Source organism: Cupressus sempervirens, chromosome 5 (assembly GCF_028749045.1).
Source record: "Cupressus sempervirens isolate cs-2001-9-10 chromosome 5, ASM2874904v1, whole genome shotgun sequence".
Classification (NCBI taxonomy): domain Eukaryota; kingdom Viridiplantae; phylum Streptophyta; class Pinopsida; order Cupressales; family Cupressaceae; genus Cupressus; species Cupressus sempervirens.
The window spans coordinates 241844644-241860529 of record NC_143122.1 but is presented as its reverse complement, the minus strand read 5'-3'; the positions used below and the strand labels follow the sequence as shown (position 1 = coordinate 241860529).

The following is a 15886-nucleotide window of genomic DNA, read 5'->3' as shown; positions in this document are numbered from 1 at the left end:
CAATTCCAACAGATTGCAAAAATGATCTAGGTTTGATATTAAAAATTAAAATTAAATTAATCTCCAATTTGAGGCATTTTGTGAATGCCTAAACTTGAAAATTGATGTCATGTACAGATAAACATAAAAGAGTTTGAATTTCTCTATTATTATTATAATATTGACAGCTTACATAAATGGCCTCCCAAACCGCAGCCCCTGAAACACATCCACCATCCCAATCCTGGACACCAGGGAACATAGATCTAAACGATCCAATTTTCAGCTTAAAATTTTATACCTAATATGAAATGCTTTTATTTATGACTACTAATCTGCTAGATATATGACATGTTGCAATACCATTTCCTGTTTCCACAATAGTGTTGTCTGACCTGATAGAGTTTACACTGAATGACTGCAAAAGGCTCCATTAAAACTACAGAGTATTAAAACTATTTAGCATTTATCCAAATTCTACTAAGAGATCATTCACCCAAGAGTTGAATTAAGAATTACAATGTTAGGATCCCTAAATTCTATGCCCATGCCACAGGAGAAAAGATTATTATAGTAAAATTTATTTTACACAAGTTCATAAATTTTCTAAAAACAATGCAATGAATATTGCAAAATATTTTTGTGAGTTATAGCAATAAAACACGATATAGTCCTTTGTTGGCCTGTTAACTTGTTTTCTATACCAAAAGATGTCCATTTCGCTTGCCAAACTTAGAGTTTGGCAAAATTAATAATTTATTCAGAAATAAAAATAACATGTAACAATGAAAGCACTAGTCAAAAGTAGTTCCATTTGAGGATATTGATACCTTTGAGAAAAAGGAACCACAAAGCTCTGGAGCTCGATACCATCTCGTGGCTACATAATCCTGCACATTAGAATCTTGCTTTCAGAAGAGCATCAAACTGAATTACTCTTCAGTGTTACAAAAACTATTGCCAATGATGTCTATCTATTCATTACAGACCGTCCAGAAAACTGAAGTTGAGGCATCATTGAAGGCAACCCTAGCCAGACCAAAATCACAGATCTTAAGATTGCAATCTGCATTAGCTAATACATTCTTAGGCTTGAGATCCCGATGAAAGACATTGGCTGCATAAGAAAGAGCAGATTATAATATATAACCATCCCAGCAGCACAGAATAAATACAGCATAAACTCATTCAATCCTCACTTCAACCTATCGATCAAAATGTACACGAACATAATAGAAAAAATTGAGTCAAGGATAAAATTATAACTTTTACAGCATAGAACACTAAAGGATTAAGACCAAACAGATGAACATGATACAGATATAATTTTGAGATGGCAGGTTCTCACTTTTGATACATATATCTGGAGCCCAATATGCTTTATCCATCCATATTATTTTATTCATCTGCACAACCCACTACCATTTGTAGCAAAATAAAACAATAATTGTGTGAATAATTCATTGGTCATTATTGTGGAATTCAAGATTATTCTAGTAGATTATAGTGATAACTCAGAACTCTTCAGTGCCACAAATCAACTCCCTTAATATTTGACTCAGTTTACAAGGCTGAACACACCAAGATTTTACTATTCATATTTATCGCATCTCTAGATGGCAGCTGGATCTGCTCAACAGACCTGCAAATAGATTGTCTGTATCTAAATAACTTTAAACTTTTTATTATTTTTACATTTTTTTGAAGCAAAAATTCTTTACACTTTTTCTTTTTCTTTTTACGAAGGCCTTATATGAGCATCACTCAAAAACCTTCAAAATTTTACCCCTGCCAAGGGGTTCAGTAATAAAAGGAAGGGTAGAAGGCAGAGGTTAAAACGTAATTGTTTACATTTAAAGAGATGTCTATAAGCCTAATTAAGTGGTACTGCCAATGTTCAAACTTCAATCAAAAGATATGAACAAAATAAAGAGTTCCAGAGAGTATGGATATATTAAATTTTTGCAACATCAAAAATAATGTTCTATTGCAACATTTGTCAGTTATTTAAAAAAGGTCTCCAAATCCTGCCCAAAAATAGGCTGGGTTAGAAAAGAAAACTCAAATCAAAGATGTTATGTGTACATGCCAATGAATTAGACAGCTTCAACAAGTAGTAGAAACAACTGAACTTACTGATATCTAAAGGCCCACTAAAAAGGAGATACTCTCTTTCCCGTCAGAACGAGCTTCATAAATTATACATATTCAGTATAATGTTAGCTTATTATCTATTCTCCCCATAAGCTAAAGCATTTAGTTAATAAAGAGGGTAAGTGTTTAATTAAATAAAAGAAGAAAAAAGCTCCAGTTAAGTTGTGATGCTTAATTATTCATTTATAATAGAGAAGGGGACCTGTTTAAGTTATGAGTAAGGGCCTATTAATTAAAAAAAGGCAATACTATTAAATGCCTAAATCTATAGGCAAGGAATATGGAGGAGGTCAAATGCTTTTACATTTATAAAGGCATCACTGGGTTTGAAGAAGGATTACGATCACCCTTGAAAGGTGCATGTTTGGACAAAACCCTAGGCATATCTCGTGCTTTTTCATTCAGCCGTACAGTACAGAAGCAGCTACAGCAAGTTTTGGGATCAGTTTTCAGGCTTATTTGAGTAGAAGTAAGTTTGAACAGCTTCAGAAATTCAAGGCCTCCATCAGAAGTCAATCAGCCATGAAGAAATCATAGCTTTTTTCAACCACAGAGCTCGCAGCACATGAAGGTGCCATAAATATTTAATAATTAAATTGCAGCTCTGAAACTAAATGAAATAGTCTTCTCAATCAGGCAATCCAGTCAGTGCATGATAGTTCCACTCTTGGAGTAACCATTTGCAAGTTACGAGTGTGTAAAGTGAATTATCTATTTCAATAAAGGGTTTATTACTATTGATACTGCATCTATTTTTCATCTGTATTTATTGATGCTTTTTGATGTAATAAATCAATTATCAAACCCTTATTGTTGTGAGACATGTTATCCAAGCAAGTAATACATATATAAATAAGTTTCATTAAATCCGAGGAAAGAATATTTCAGTGGTATCAGAGCTACAATTCTTGCCAGTCTGTGAGGTTGCATGTCACATTTTTCAATTGTGTGTATTTAGAAGAACTTTATGAAGAGTGTTACCACTACATGTTATTTCCAAGAACTCTGGTTAGTCGATTTGCATTGCATGTCAGTTTGAATTGATTTTATAAACCCTAGAGTGGTAGGATCACACCAGAAGCTTCTTCTAGACAACAATAAGCAGAAATGGGTAAAAGAAGTGATGAAAGCCCACCAAGGAAATTGAATAATCAGCTTAATGATTTCTTGACAACTTTTTCCCTCAGATACTGATGCACAAGGTTTTGGCCCAAAGGCGGAAGCGGAAACGGAAACCTGGGTAAGTGGAGACACAGCCAAGTGGCATCCACAAGCATCCGGGTGAATTGGATGCGCTTCTGGGTAGCATCCTCTGGAAACCCAAGTGCCTCCGCAGGCATCGAAGAACCCAAATGTCTAACATGGCATTTTTTTCAAAAAGAAGATACCACTTAAAAGCACATTATAACATGTGTTGTTTACATTTTTTAAATTTTTCCAAAACCCTAAAAGAGGCCATTCCATCATTCTGCATCTCATTCGGTCTCCGTTTCGGCATTTTGAAGGCAAGCTGGTTATTTTCGAAGAGCATCGTTCATGGGGTGAGAGATAGATTCCACAAAGAAGTTTTAAGCATCTAAGATAAGCATTTACTCCTATTCTTGAGTCCTTTAATGAACTTTTTTGAGATTTTCACAAATTTTTTCAAGTTTGGGAAGAAAATTTTCAAGTTTTTTTCTTTACTTAAAAAAAATAAAGAAAAAGGTTTAGCTATATATTTTAGTAGTTTTTATTTTTTTGCACTTGTATGTTTGATGTTCATAGCTTTATTCTAATTTAAATTTATTTAATTTCTTAGTATCGCACGAAATTATATTGTATTGCAAGAATGGCCCACACTAGTAGTCAAAGTTCAATGGGAGGCAAGGAGCTGATAGCTTCAAAACTGATGAAGGATCTCCTTTATGGAGACATACCACAAGTATTACAGATTTCAAGAGGTGGCTCATATTTTGGGAAGTGTGATTATTGTCAAAATAACAAAAGCAAATCATTGAATAGCTCATATTCCTAGGTTAAACTTCATTTTACAGGCCCTGCTGGTAAAGAATATGCAATGTGCAAAGGCAGAGATGGGAAGGGGATGTCTAATGCACAAATAGCTTCCTTTGTAAAAGAACAAGAAGATGTTGATAAATTGGTTAAAAGATCAAAAAAAACTGCATTTAACCTCCATTCAGAAAGAAAACAATGCAATTACCCATTGAGCCAATTGTATCCTCCAAACATCAATTTTTACAAGACTTGTATTGGGAGAGGAAGAGGAAAAAGTAGAAATTACCATCCACAAAAGAGATCCACTGGACACCACATTTAAAATGCAAGCAAGAGAATCTGCTGATCAAGTCATTGCACATTGCCTCTATGCAATGGTTTTCCTTTCAAATTGGTGAGATCACCATATTGGAAGGAAATGGTAGCAGCCATGAATAAAGCACTGGCTGATTAAACAAGTCTCGGGTATGAAAGGTGTGTACCACTCTATTGCAAAAAGAGGACTTGTGTAGAGAGAGTTATTCCACAAATTAGAAATTTTTGAAAAACTTCAGGTATTTTGATTGTTTGTGATGGTTGGAAAGATACAAAAAAGTGGTCATTGAATAATGTGATTGCAGTGTCAACCAAAGGGGCAATCTTTTTGTAAGGCAATTGATTGTGAAGGGGAAATCAAAGATTCGCAGTTCAGTTCTAAAATTCTCATTGAGGCCATAGAGATGGTGGGCACTGAGAATATGATCCATGTGATTACAGACAATGTCACAAATTATAGGGGTGCAAGTGTTTGGCTACCTGGGTAACCCATTGTAAGTCGTTTTAATAAATGATAGCATTTCATTAAATGGGTTTAAAATGAACTAATAAGAGTTATTGTTTTTCCTTGTCCATGCCTTGAGTGCTAGTACAGACTAGGATAAGAGTAGAGAGGATGCTTGGTTGTGACCGTGCTTCATATGCCTTGTCTGTATGAAAGGATACTGGTGCCGCATAGAGACACTAGGGGGGCGGAGTCTAGAGTGGTTGCCAACGTAGCCTTATGTTGGCTCATGCAATGACACTTGCCCACTTACATAGTAGATTTTCTCTGTGTCATTGTTGCCTCTAGGTTTATATGATACTTGTGTCTTGGTACCCTTTGAGATAGTTTGCTTCCAGGAAAAACCTTGACCTAGATGTTGGTTATGACTTGTGGTTTGATATATGTATGGGACTTGAGACTATCTCCTTAGTGCAGTGGGAGTGGGCAATTTAGGTTACCACGAGGTCAAGTGATAGTGTTTTTTACTTATACCATTGAGATCCAACCATTAGATGTCGTTGTTGGAGCTGCTTATGCAGTTGTACCTATCTTTCTAATCTTGTATTTATGTTGGATGATTATACTCTATTGCATTGTACTTTATTATCAAAGATCTTGTGAGATGTTGTATATTATTGATGTATATTTTTTGAGCTTTTCATACCCTGTGACTTGTGCAGTGGATGATTAAGCATTCTGATTATGCCAAGTGGCATCCTATAATTGTATATTATTTAAATGGATTTGTACTTGTGATTATTCTTTGATGTGGATTGGTTATATGTTAGATTTAATATTAATAAAACTTTTACATGTGATTCAACGTCATGGAACCCTTAGAAAATGCAATCTGTTTATGATGGTTATATGTATGTGAGTTATTGCTTCCGCTATATTATATTTTGATGTTATTATCTTTCAAAAAAAAAGTTTGACAAACTTAGTGAAACTTTAGGTTAATTCCTTTTCGGTTCCCTGGTTGGGCGTTACACAATTGATTGTGAAGGGGAAATCAAAGATTCGCAGTTCATTTCTAAAATTCTCATTGAGGCCATACAGATGATGAGCAGTGAGAATGTGGTCCATGTGATTACAAACAATGTCAACAATTGTAGGGGTGTAAGTGTTGTAATTAAGGGTCAATATGACATATTGTTTGGACAACATGCACTGCACACTCCCTAAAGTTGGTCATGCAACAAACTAGCACTCAAATAAATAGGGTGAAGCAAATTTATCAAGAGGGGGAGGAGATACAAATGTTTGTGACAAACCATCACATGCCACAATCAATGTTTAGATCATTCTCCAAATTGGAAGATTTGTGCAAACAAAAATAACTATTACGAAAAAATAAAGAAATGAAAATGATTTGAAAATTTGTGCGAACGAAACTACAAAGATTCATGCTAACAGTGAAAATGTCTATGAATTGTGAGATTATATGTTTATGAAGAGAACTACAGAGATTTGTGCAAACAAAGAAACATCAAAATTTGTGAATTGCCAAATATTTGCGAAAAATTAAACATTTGCAAACTCCGAAAGCATTGAACATCAGCGAACTTCCAAATATCTGTAAATTGTGAAAAATATTAAGCATCAAAGAAACTTGACAAACGAAATAAATAAGGAGAGAATTCATACTATCAGCAACAAAGATTTTCAATGCCATTGCCAATGAAGATTTTAATGCCATTGACAATAGTTTAATATTTAGGGAGCAAGGATCAAGTTACACATTCTTAGTCATAGAGGCTTTTTCGTACAAGTTTCGCATCAATCGATAAAAATTAGGGCACCAAGGTTGAATGTAGAGGGGGCCTTATCATTTTTCCAAATCCCAGCGTGAAGCAAATTTCTTGTTGCGTGTTTCATCTTTGCTTGAGGAGATCTAATTTAATAATTACATAGAGCTGAGCTTGCTACAAGACCAATAAGTGACCAGATCAGCATTAGCATCAATGGCTTATTGAGGCACTGACATTTTCTCCAAATCAAGCATCGCTATCAATCCACCACCTCTAAGCTCCACAATCCGCCATTGAATAGAGACAATATTTCAAGTTCGCTATAAGATCATTGTCATAAGTAAACATGATATTTCATATTCGCCCTTGATCCGCCATAGGTAAAGACATTTGGATAAGGAATAACTAAATTGCAAAACGGAGATATTATATTAAGTGATCGTTCTGCACTTGCGAAGACAAGCAAATTAAAATAAAGATTATAGGGTTTTTTAAACAATTGGAAGGAAGACAAGCGATCGTTCCGCACTTGTGAATTATAGCAGTATTTTTTCTATCCAAGTTTGGTAGAAAATATATTCAACAGAGGCAACAAGCATTCCTTGTTTGGTATTACAAATCTCCATATCAAGGGCAGCAAATCGACTCAATAACTCAGCGATTCATTTTCTTTGAAGAATTGCTCCGAGCAATGAAGATCAAGAGACAGATTTATAAGAAACAAACACAATATATGAAAATTTCATTCATTGAACCATAATAAGAGTTGCCGAAAATACATCATCCTCAATCCAAAATAGGAAATGGTGCAGCGATCTTAAAGTGTAAATTTTGGTGCAAAATCATCTGGATACTTTAATAAAAAGAAATATCCTAAACCACTTACCTTAATAAACAAATTCGAAGACAATGTAGTAAAGAAGCAAATTGATCTTTTTGCCAAAACCAAATATTCAAAGCAAGACCAAGGCAAGAATCCAAACGATCATCCCCCAAGACTTCCAATCAAGCAAAATAAAAGGCAGGAATCATGTCACATAAACAAGAAATTCAATGAAGGATCCTAAACTAACAAAATGGTTGGAAAGCTTCTGCGGGCATCAGGTAAGTATATCCTCCATGTCTAATCTTCTGGCTTATTTGCATTGTAGCAATAAGGATATCAAAGACAAATTTCTTTCAGGTCCTCTTTGCTTTTATAAAGGGTTTGGCATTAATTTTATAAAATAGTCCCCTAACTTTGATGAGGATTCTATCAAAAACCATAACCTACAACCTGGGTGCTAATTAAATCCATACCAGTAGAACTACTAAAATTCCAAATTCTTAAACGTATAGGATCTGCAATCAAAGAATTCTATGGCATTGATGCTAATTATAAAAAAACAAATGATGTTAAGATTTAAGTTTATTTTAAACCAGATCATCATGATTTTAAACCCATAAAAATAATTACTAACAGATTCATATATAACATTCAAATAGTGAAATTTGAAGGTCATATACAAGACATAGTGCTAATACAATGGAATGGTGATAATGCAAGATTCAAATATATAGACAAAACAACAAATATTAAATTAGATTTCCTAAATCCTCCCAACAGAAATCAAGATAAGATAACACAAATCCAAGGAAGAATGCAATTTCAGCCTTCTGATAATCCTACAATACCAAATCAAAACCATAGGCAAGACGGGATCAAGGTAGGCAAGTGAAATATGTTTATCGGAAAATGTGCTTGACGAAGGAGAAATAGTGGAAGAAACAGAGGAAGAGAACTATGATAACCCTAATAATCTAAAAACCAAATCCCAAGAGGGAGATCAAACAGATCTAAAAAATGTCACAACAACAAAGGAAAATCCTAGTGATAATGGATTTGGGAAAAATGGAATCACTAGCTTGGAAGACAATATCAAGAAACTTCAACAGTGTGACCAATGTATAAGTCAGCAATTGTTTATTGAAGACATTAAAGGAAATCTAAACCTTTATAAAAGCCTGACTAAGGATTTACTTCTCATTCAAAATGATTTGACAGATCAAATAATTCTATGGAAGGAAGCACACAAAGAGCATCTCTTAATTCAACACCATACAACATCCATGGAGAACAGGCCCATTCAATGGAGATTGTCTAACAGTGAATATTTTCAATCCAAAGACAGAGTTATAGATCAAAGTAAAGAAATAACTGATAAAATAGCTTCTCCGAAGCTTTAGGATAATAGGGAAAAAGATTCCAAAACAGCAGATTATATCACACATATAATGGAAAACAATACAGTGATACATCAAGCTAAACAAAACTCCAACATGATTTCAAAATCTATTTTGGATGAAGTTGACTTAGATAAAGAAGATTTCTTTAAGGACCTCGATTCTAAATTAGAAGATGAAAAAAGTGAAGAAGCGATAAAGGTGAAAAGTTGATTAATTGAAAGAATCATGGAAACGGATAGGGAGGAATTTGAACATGAGGATTTAGAGGATAATATAGAAATGCTCAATTTAGCAGGGACCAAGGAATATAGTGTATCGATGTCAGATAAAAATACAACCTTATACATTCAAGTAAAAGTAGGGGAAAATAAACATCTGGATATAATAACAATAAAGAAGTATAATAAAGTATCTACTCCATCCTTCCAAAAAAAAAACATAAAAAAGAGGAGCTTGCAGCTATATTCCTATTCAAGTAGAAACATTTCTAAGAGAATCTGAATTGGTAAATGAAGAGTTTCCAGATAATTAGAATTTGGATAGTCTAGATATAGAAATAAAGTAGGAAAATTTCAAAATTGGGATGAGTTCGGGATCCAGGAAGCAAAAATATTTCAGCAAGATATGGACAAAATAAATGGAGCAAATAATCAAATTAAGAAAACAATAGGTAGAGATGAGGATGGTAGAGGAATTAGTAACAAAATTATGAAAGAATTAGAAAAAGAATATTTAGAGAAAGGGGAAGATGAATCTATTGCTACAAGTGTGCAGAATGCTAGCAAAAATCCAGACAAACCTTGGTATTGTAGCAAATTTGCCAGGCTTAGAACATCCAAAATGTGGAAAAAAAAAGGAAAAAAAAAAGGAAATCCTTAGCTGAACTCATAGTAACGTGAATTGGAATCGTATCGGAATCGGCATGGCCCAATCGAATCGTGAATCGGGGGTGAACCGCCGATGAATCGGCGATGAATCGGCAAATTTGAAAAAACCCTTTAAATGTAAAGATTTTAACAATTTAAGACTTATTTCATGCACCCTTTATTGAATATAACTTAAAAACACTATAACATCATCAAATAGAATCTAACATACATAAACATGAAACATAAAATCCATCACATACGTAACTATGTTATCATTATGTACTAAAATGTAAATTGTATGCTAGCTGAAGTAAATAAAAATCAAATGATCATAATGATTCAAATCATAGAATCAGTAAGATGAAATCATGAAGATCTATAAGACATCAAATCATAAATGTATGTATAAATCTAAGATGAAGATCCATGAAAGTTTGAAACATATGTCTATCAGTGATTCAGTATCACTATCAATATCTATACAGTGTAAACAAAATATAAAAACAAGGCTCCAGCTCAAGCCTCATCATCCTCATCATCATCCTCTAGCTCTGCTGCAGCCTCTGAGTATCCAGTTTGCCTATGAGAAAGGCGTGTAAGGTAGGTCCTAGAGGACCGCCGAGCCATGTCCCCTGCATGGGCAATGGGCTCATGAATAACGTCGCGTCGCTAGGGCCTGCGTCTATGCGTGCGCGTGTGCGTCTACCAATGCCTGAACGTGCTCTAGCTGCCTCCTCTGCCCTAGCCACAGCCTCAACCTCTACATCCACCTGGTCAACCCACGCGCGGTCTTCCTCAGTGAAGACTGGGTCCACGGTCTCTATGATCCACTCTGATTCTGGATCAATCTCCTCTAGAATGATCGGAGAGGAGTCAGCGCCCAAAATCTGTCTAATCCTAAGACGAAGGTTGTAATGAACAAAGACAAGATCATTCAACCTCTGCACTGTCAACCTGTTTCTCCTCTTCGAGTGGATGTGCTCGAACATGGACCAATTGCGCTCACATCCAGAAGCGCTGCTCGGCTAACTCAGAATGCGGATGGCAATTTTTTGAAGGTTTGGGGTTGTGGCCCCAAACATTTGCCACCATCTATCTGAAATAAGGAAAAAATAAAAACAATTAGTCTCATTTACAAATTACAACTCTAAAATTAATGCATTATATAATCAACTTTAAGTTTAGAATCTAGATTCATGAACATTGAATATATTATTTAATTTTTACCTAGCTGTAGTGTTGTCTGAGCATTTATGGCCATCCTGCCAGAGAAAAGTGGCCCCTCCTTATTGTTGAACTGGTCTAGCTCAACAATCGCAACAGCGCTATTTTCATCGCTACTCAATCTCTGAATCACTGTGTATAAGCCAGTGAGAACCTCTGCATCCGCCTTGAACTCAGGACGGAAACGAAATGTCGGATTCAGATAGTAAGCTGCTGCGTGGATGGGTCGATGGAGTTGATTCTGCCATCTCCTATCGATGATGTCCCAAATAGGGCCATACCTCTCCTGCACTCCTGCATATTGGGCTCTGATGGCCTCCTTGGCCCTATCCATGCCCTCATAAATGTAGCCCATAGAGGGCTTCTCCCCATCAGCAGTTCGTAGCAAAGCTACAAGGGGCTCAGTGACCTACATATAAAGTAAAACAAAAAATTTGAGTCAAAACTTAAATATAAAATAATATTACTTAAAGTAAAAGCAAAATACTAAATGTTAAATTGCAATAAATTTACCTTAAGGATTTCTCTAGCGGGTTTCCAAAAACCATCCTCATCAAATATGCAATCCGCCACATCTAACCCTACAGTGATCGTAGCATAAGAAGAGCAAATCCACTCCTGCCCAACAAACATGCTCCTCAATCCATCCCTTGATGTCAACAAGGACTGCAAGGTGATGAAATTCGAGGCAAACCTCGTAATACCTGGGTGAGCTAACTCCTTGTCTTTTGTGTACTTCCTCATTGTGCTAAGGACAAATGCATGATTATAAATGAATTTGCATATATTTTTTGCCCTTTCCACACATGACTTGACAAACTCAAGTTTGCCAATTTCCTCCAACATGAGGTCAATGCAGTGTGCCGCACAAGGGGACCAAAATATGGTGGGGTGCCTCTCCATCAAAAGTTTACCTACAACAATTTTAAGTCAATTAGAAACTCAAATTTCAAAATTCAAATAAATTTATTTTCAAAACTTGCAAAGTTAAAAGTTTACCTGCTGCAACATAATTTGTTGCATTATCCGTCACCACCTGGATCACATTTTGTTCTCCCACCTCTGCTATAACTTCCTCAATAGCCTCACATAAATATGTGGCATTTTTCACATGTGCGGAAGCATCAATGGATTTTATGAACATGGTATATCCTACAAGTAACAAAACAACGAATTATAATATTAAATGGATCATTAACGAATTAGCATTCAACAAATCAAAATTTACAATGTATGTAGGAAAGTAGAATGATCAATCACCTCCACAGGATACAAGAAAATTGAGGAGTGTTCTATTCCTCCTATCGGTCCAACCATCAGTCATGATGGTGCAACCCTTTGCAATCCATTCCTTTCGGTTCTCCTCGAGGTCAACCCTCATGTCCTCTACCATCTCATCCAGGAGGTATCCGCTCAACTCAGCCTCAGTTGGGGCTTTAAACCCCGGACCACAAATAGCAACCGCATCTATCATATTCTGCCAATAAGGAGCCCTGTCACAAATAAAAGTTTAGATGTCAAAGACTCAAATTATAAAACAAGTAGATATAATTAAAGTTTTACTTTTACTTTTAATTTTAGCTTTAAAGAAAACAAAGAAAAAAGAATCAATTACCTGGCTGCAATAAATGGAATGTTGCAAAAGTACCAAAATTTGCATATCTCCTTTCTGGCAGCATCGTGAATCTCCTTGTTCAAATCCATGCCCTCAAGCGTGGGTTGGGAACCAGGAGTAGTGCGGGGCACAAAGTAACTATCCATTCTGTTTTTCCGCACTCTAGGCTGCAATAGGTTGGTGTGGGACTCCGTCTCAGTATGTGACCGACTAGCACTAGCACTAGCACGAGCAGAAGAACTAGGATAAAAAGGAGGCCTAGAAGAACCCTCTCCAACACAACCTACGGATGCGAAAGCTGATGCAGATGCAGATGTGGATGCGGCTGCGGATGCGAGAACATGGGAGCCAATACCCCTTAACCCTTCAACTTGCATTTTCCTATTTGCTTTTTCTTTTTCAATTTTTTCTAATGCCATTAAGCAAGTGCGTTTTGCCTCAGGAGTTTGGTGAGTGCAAACTGTAACATCATGTCCAGGTATAGCAGTAATGTGGAATTTCAATCTATAAATACCCCCGGAAGTTATTTTTTCTTTACAAAACATGCATTTTGTTTGATATTTGGTTCTTCCAGGAAACTCTTCATTATATTTCCAACATTCATCTTTTTTACCCATTGGAATTTGCGAAAAATGAGAGCAAAGGCTGCTGCAATAAATTTTTTTATGTAAAATATCAAAGTTTGAAGCTAATAAAAATTAGAAAACAACAAACCCTAGCTTGCAACTTAGTAAAAATAAAGAGCATTCAAGATTTACACTAAAATTCTTGAAAACTATAGAAATTTAACAAAAAACGCATAATACACTAAAAATTTAACAAAAAATGCATAATACACTAACATGCAAGAAAAAAAATAAGCACTTACCTCTTGCAAATGAGTTAAGGAGTGTTGATATTGGCTCCTTAATGCTCCCAAAGCAATTGATGGGCTCCCCAAATGGCCTGCTGATCTCTTTGGTGCTCCTCCTTCGTGCCGGTTGGAAACCTATGGCTTTTCTTTTCTCTTCTTCTCTCTCACTTTTCCTCTCTTCTACTCATGCTTCACAAATAGAAGGCCCTTTAGGGTTATAACAAAGAGAATAGGTCAAAAACAAAGTGAAAAAAACAAGTGATTTTTTTTAAAATTTCAACTTCCCTTTTTACATGCCGCAGGCAATTCACAGCCAATTTTTTAAGGCGATTTTAGCGATTTTTACATGAATCGCCTGAATCGGCGATTCAGGCGATTCATGGCCCAGAAATCGGCGATACCGATTCACGATTCAAAAAAAATCGCCCAGGATTAATCGGGTCGCGGTATCGCCGATTCAGGCGATTTTTGGGCGATTCTCGTTACTATGGCTGAACTTATAGAATAGCTACAGCTTTGGCTGGTAACCAGAAAAAGATTAACGATCTTTTGAATGCAAGGAAGGGGAAGTTCCTTCCCATGGAGCCATGAAATTAACATGGAATGTTAGGGGCCTAAATGCCCCTAACCAAAAACGCTTACTTAAGCGCAATGTAACATTATTTGAGTCAGATATAGTATTAATACAAGACCCAAAACAAAACAAGGAGAAAAATTTAGAAGAAAACTAGGTGTTTGGAAAACAAAACTAGTTGATTCAATAGGGGCCTCAGGTGGGATTGGTATTATATGTGATCCAAGGAGGGTAGATTTAACTCTTGTATCCAATAATGATTGGATGGGGGGAGAGTAAAAAGCCTCAGAAGCGAAATCCAATTCCAACTTATTAATGTGTATGGGCCAACTCCAACAACGAGTAAGAAAGGAATTTTGAATGAGATTAGCAATTATTTAGAGTCAAATCCAAAAAAAACTGTTTTCATTTGGGGAGATTTTAATGCAATTCTAGATTCAGGAGAAAGCAGGTAGATCCATGACCATTAACCAAGTTATGTTAGATTTCAAAGCATGGTTCACAAAAGATAACCTTATTGACATTCCAACATCTAACGGGGTCTTCACATGGAATAATAGACGAGCTTGCTTTTGTAATATAGCAGAAAGATTGGACAGATTTATATTTAAAGGAAATTTAATATCTTTTAATCATCCTTTCAATACAATCATTCTCCCAAATGCAAAATCTGATCACTATCCAATTAGACTAGAAATAGGTGAATCAAAAAAACTATCAAGAAATCCATTTAAGTGTGAAAAAATGTGGTTTCTAGAGAAAGAATTTCTTAATAATACTATATAAATGGTGGCATGAAGAGAAATTTGAAGGATCAAGGATGTTTTGTTTCATAGCCAAATCGAAATCATTAAAAGAAAAAATAAACAAATGGAAAAAAGATCATTTTAATAACATATTTTAAAAAAAATAGAGAATTAAGAAGAATTGAAAAACTTAAATGAAGAAATCCTTAGGGTAGGAATGGATAATGAAAAAATCATCAAAGAAAAAGAACTTCTAGCTAAACAAGAAAATATCCTAGCTAAAGAAGAAATATTCTAGAAATAAAAGTCAAGAGAAACATGGTTGTTAGAAGGTGATAGAAATACAAAACAAAATCATAATAGCACTATTAATAGGAGAAATATTAATAGAATAACAAAAATCAAGGATAATTCATGAAGGTTAATTGAAAACCCAAATGAGATAAAAGAAACCTTTGTGAATTATTATACAAATACCCTTAATAATTTGAACCATCAAATTTAATACCTCAAAATAAAATGTTAGGATCTATTCCGAAAATAATAACTACAGAAGATAATAAAAACCTGAATAAGAAATTTACCAAAGATGAAATTAAAGATGTTCATTTTCAACTTAATCCTCATAAATCTTCGGTCCCTAATGGCTTTCAAGCATTTTTCTTTCAAAAATGTTGGGATATTCTAGGAGACAATCTTTGGAAGACGATTGAGACAATTAAGATTTATGGATCACTTCTAACAGATATTAACAATACATTCCTAGCTACAATTCCAAAGAAAACTGAACATATGAATCGAGGAGATTTTAGGCCCATAGCCTTATGTAATACAATCTACAAAATACTCTCAAAAGCACTAGCCAACAAACTCCAAAAAGTACTACTAAAGCTCATTTCAGAGGAACAAACAGGTTTTGTTCCTAATAGGTCAATTCTCGATGGTATTATCATAATTGAAGAATTAATTCATTCTGTACAAATTAACAAGGAATCTTGTATGTTAATGAAGTTAGATATTCAAAAAGCCTAAAATAAGTAGATTGGAGATTCTTATGTAAAACACTCAAAGCTTTTGGGTTCTGTAGTCAATGGATCA

At 35.1% G+C, this 15886-nt stretch overlaps 2 protein-coding genes across 3 annotated transcripts in view; both read right to left on the bottom strand.

Moving 5' to 3' along the window:
- LOC149555426 (mitogen-activated protein kinase 15-like) overlaps positions 1–15886 on the bottom strand; it is a 61766-nt gene that overhangs the window by 33057 nt on the left and 12823 nt on the right. The window contains exons 2-3 of the mRNA XM_089829465.1: positions 969–1096; positions 810–869 (exon numbers count right to left, since the gene is read on the bottom strand). Coding sequence (XP_089685591.1) covers positions 810–869; positions 969–1096 — 188 coding nt within the window. The remainder of the gene's footprint in view (positions 1–809; positions 870–968; positions 1097–15886) is intronic.
- LOC149555427 (uncharacterized) lies at positions 10158–14100 on the bottom strand. Of its 2 annotated transcripts, none has more exons than XM_089829464.1 (7): positions 13484–14100; positions 12616–13263; positions 12261–12493; positions 12000–12152; positions 11514–11914; positions 11004–11409; positions 10158–10872 (listed from the first exon to the last, which is right to left on the bottom strand). In XM_089829464.1, the coding sequence occupies exons 2-7, from the start codon at positions 13230–13232 to the stop codon at positions 10802–10804; spliced, it is 1881 nt and encodes a 626-aa protein (XP_089685590.1). In that variant the 5' UTR covers positions 13233–13263; positions 13484–14100; the 3' UTR covers positions 10158–10801. The 2 variants fall into 2 exon arrangements, with proteins under 2 accessions (XP_089685590.1, XP_089685589.1); XM_089829463.1 differs by having other exon boundaries at positions 12616–13260.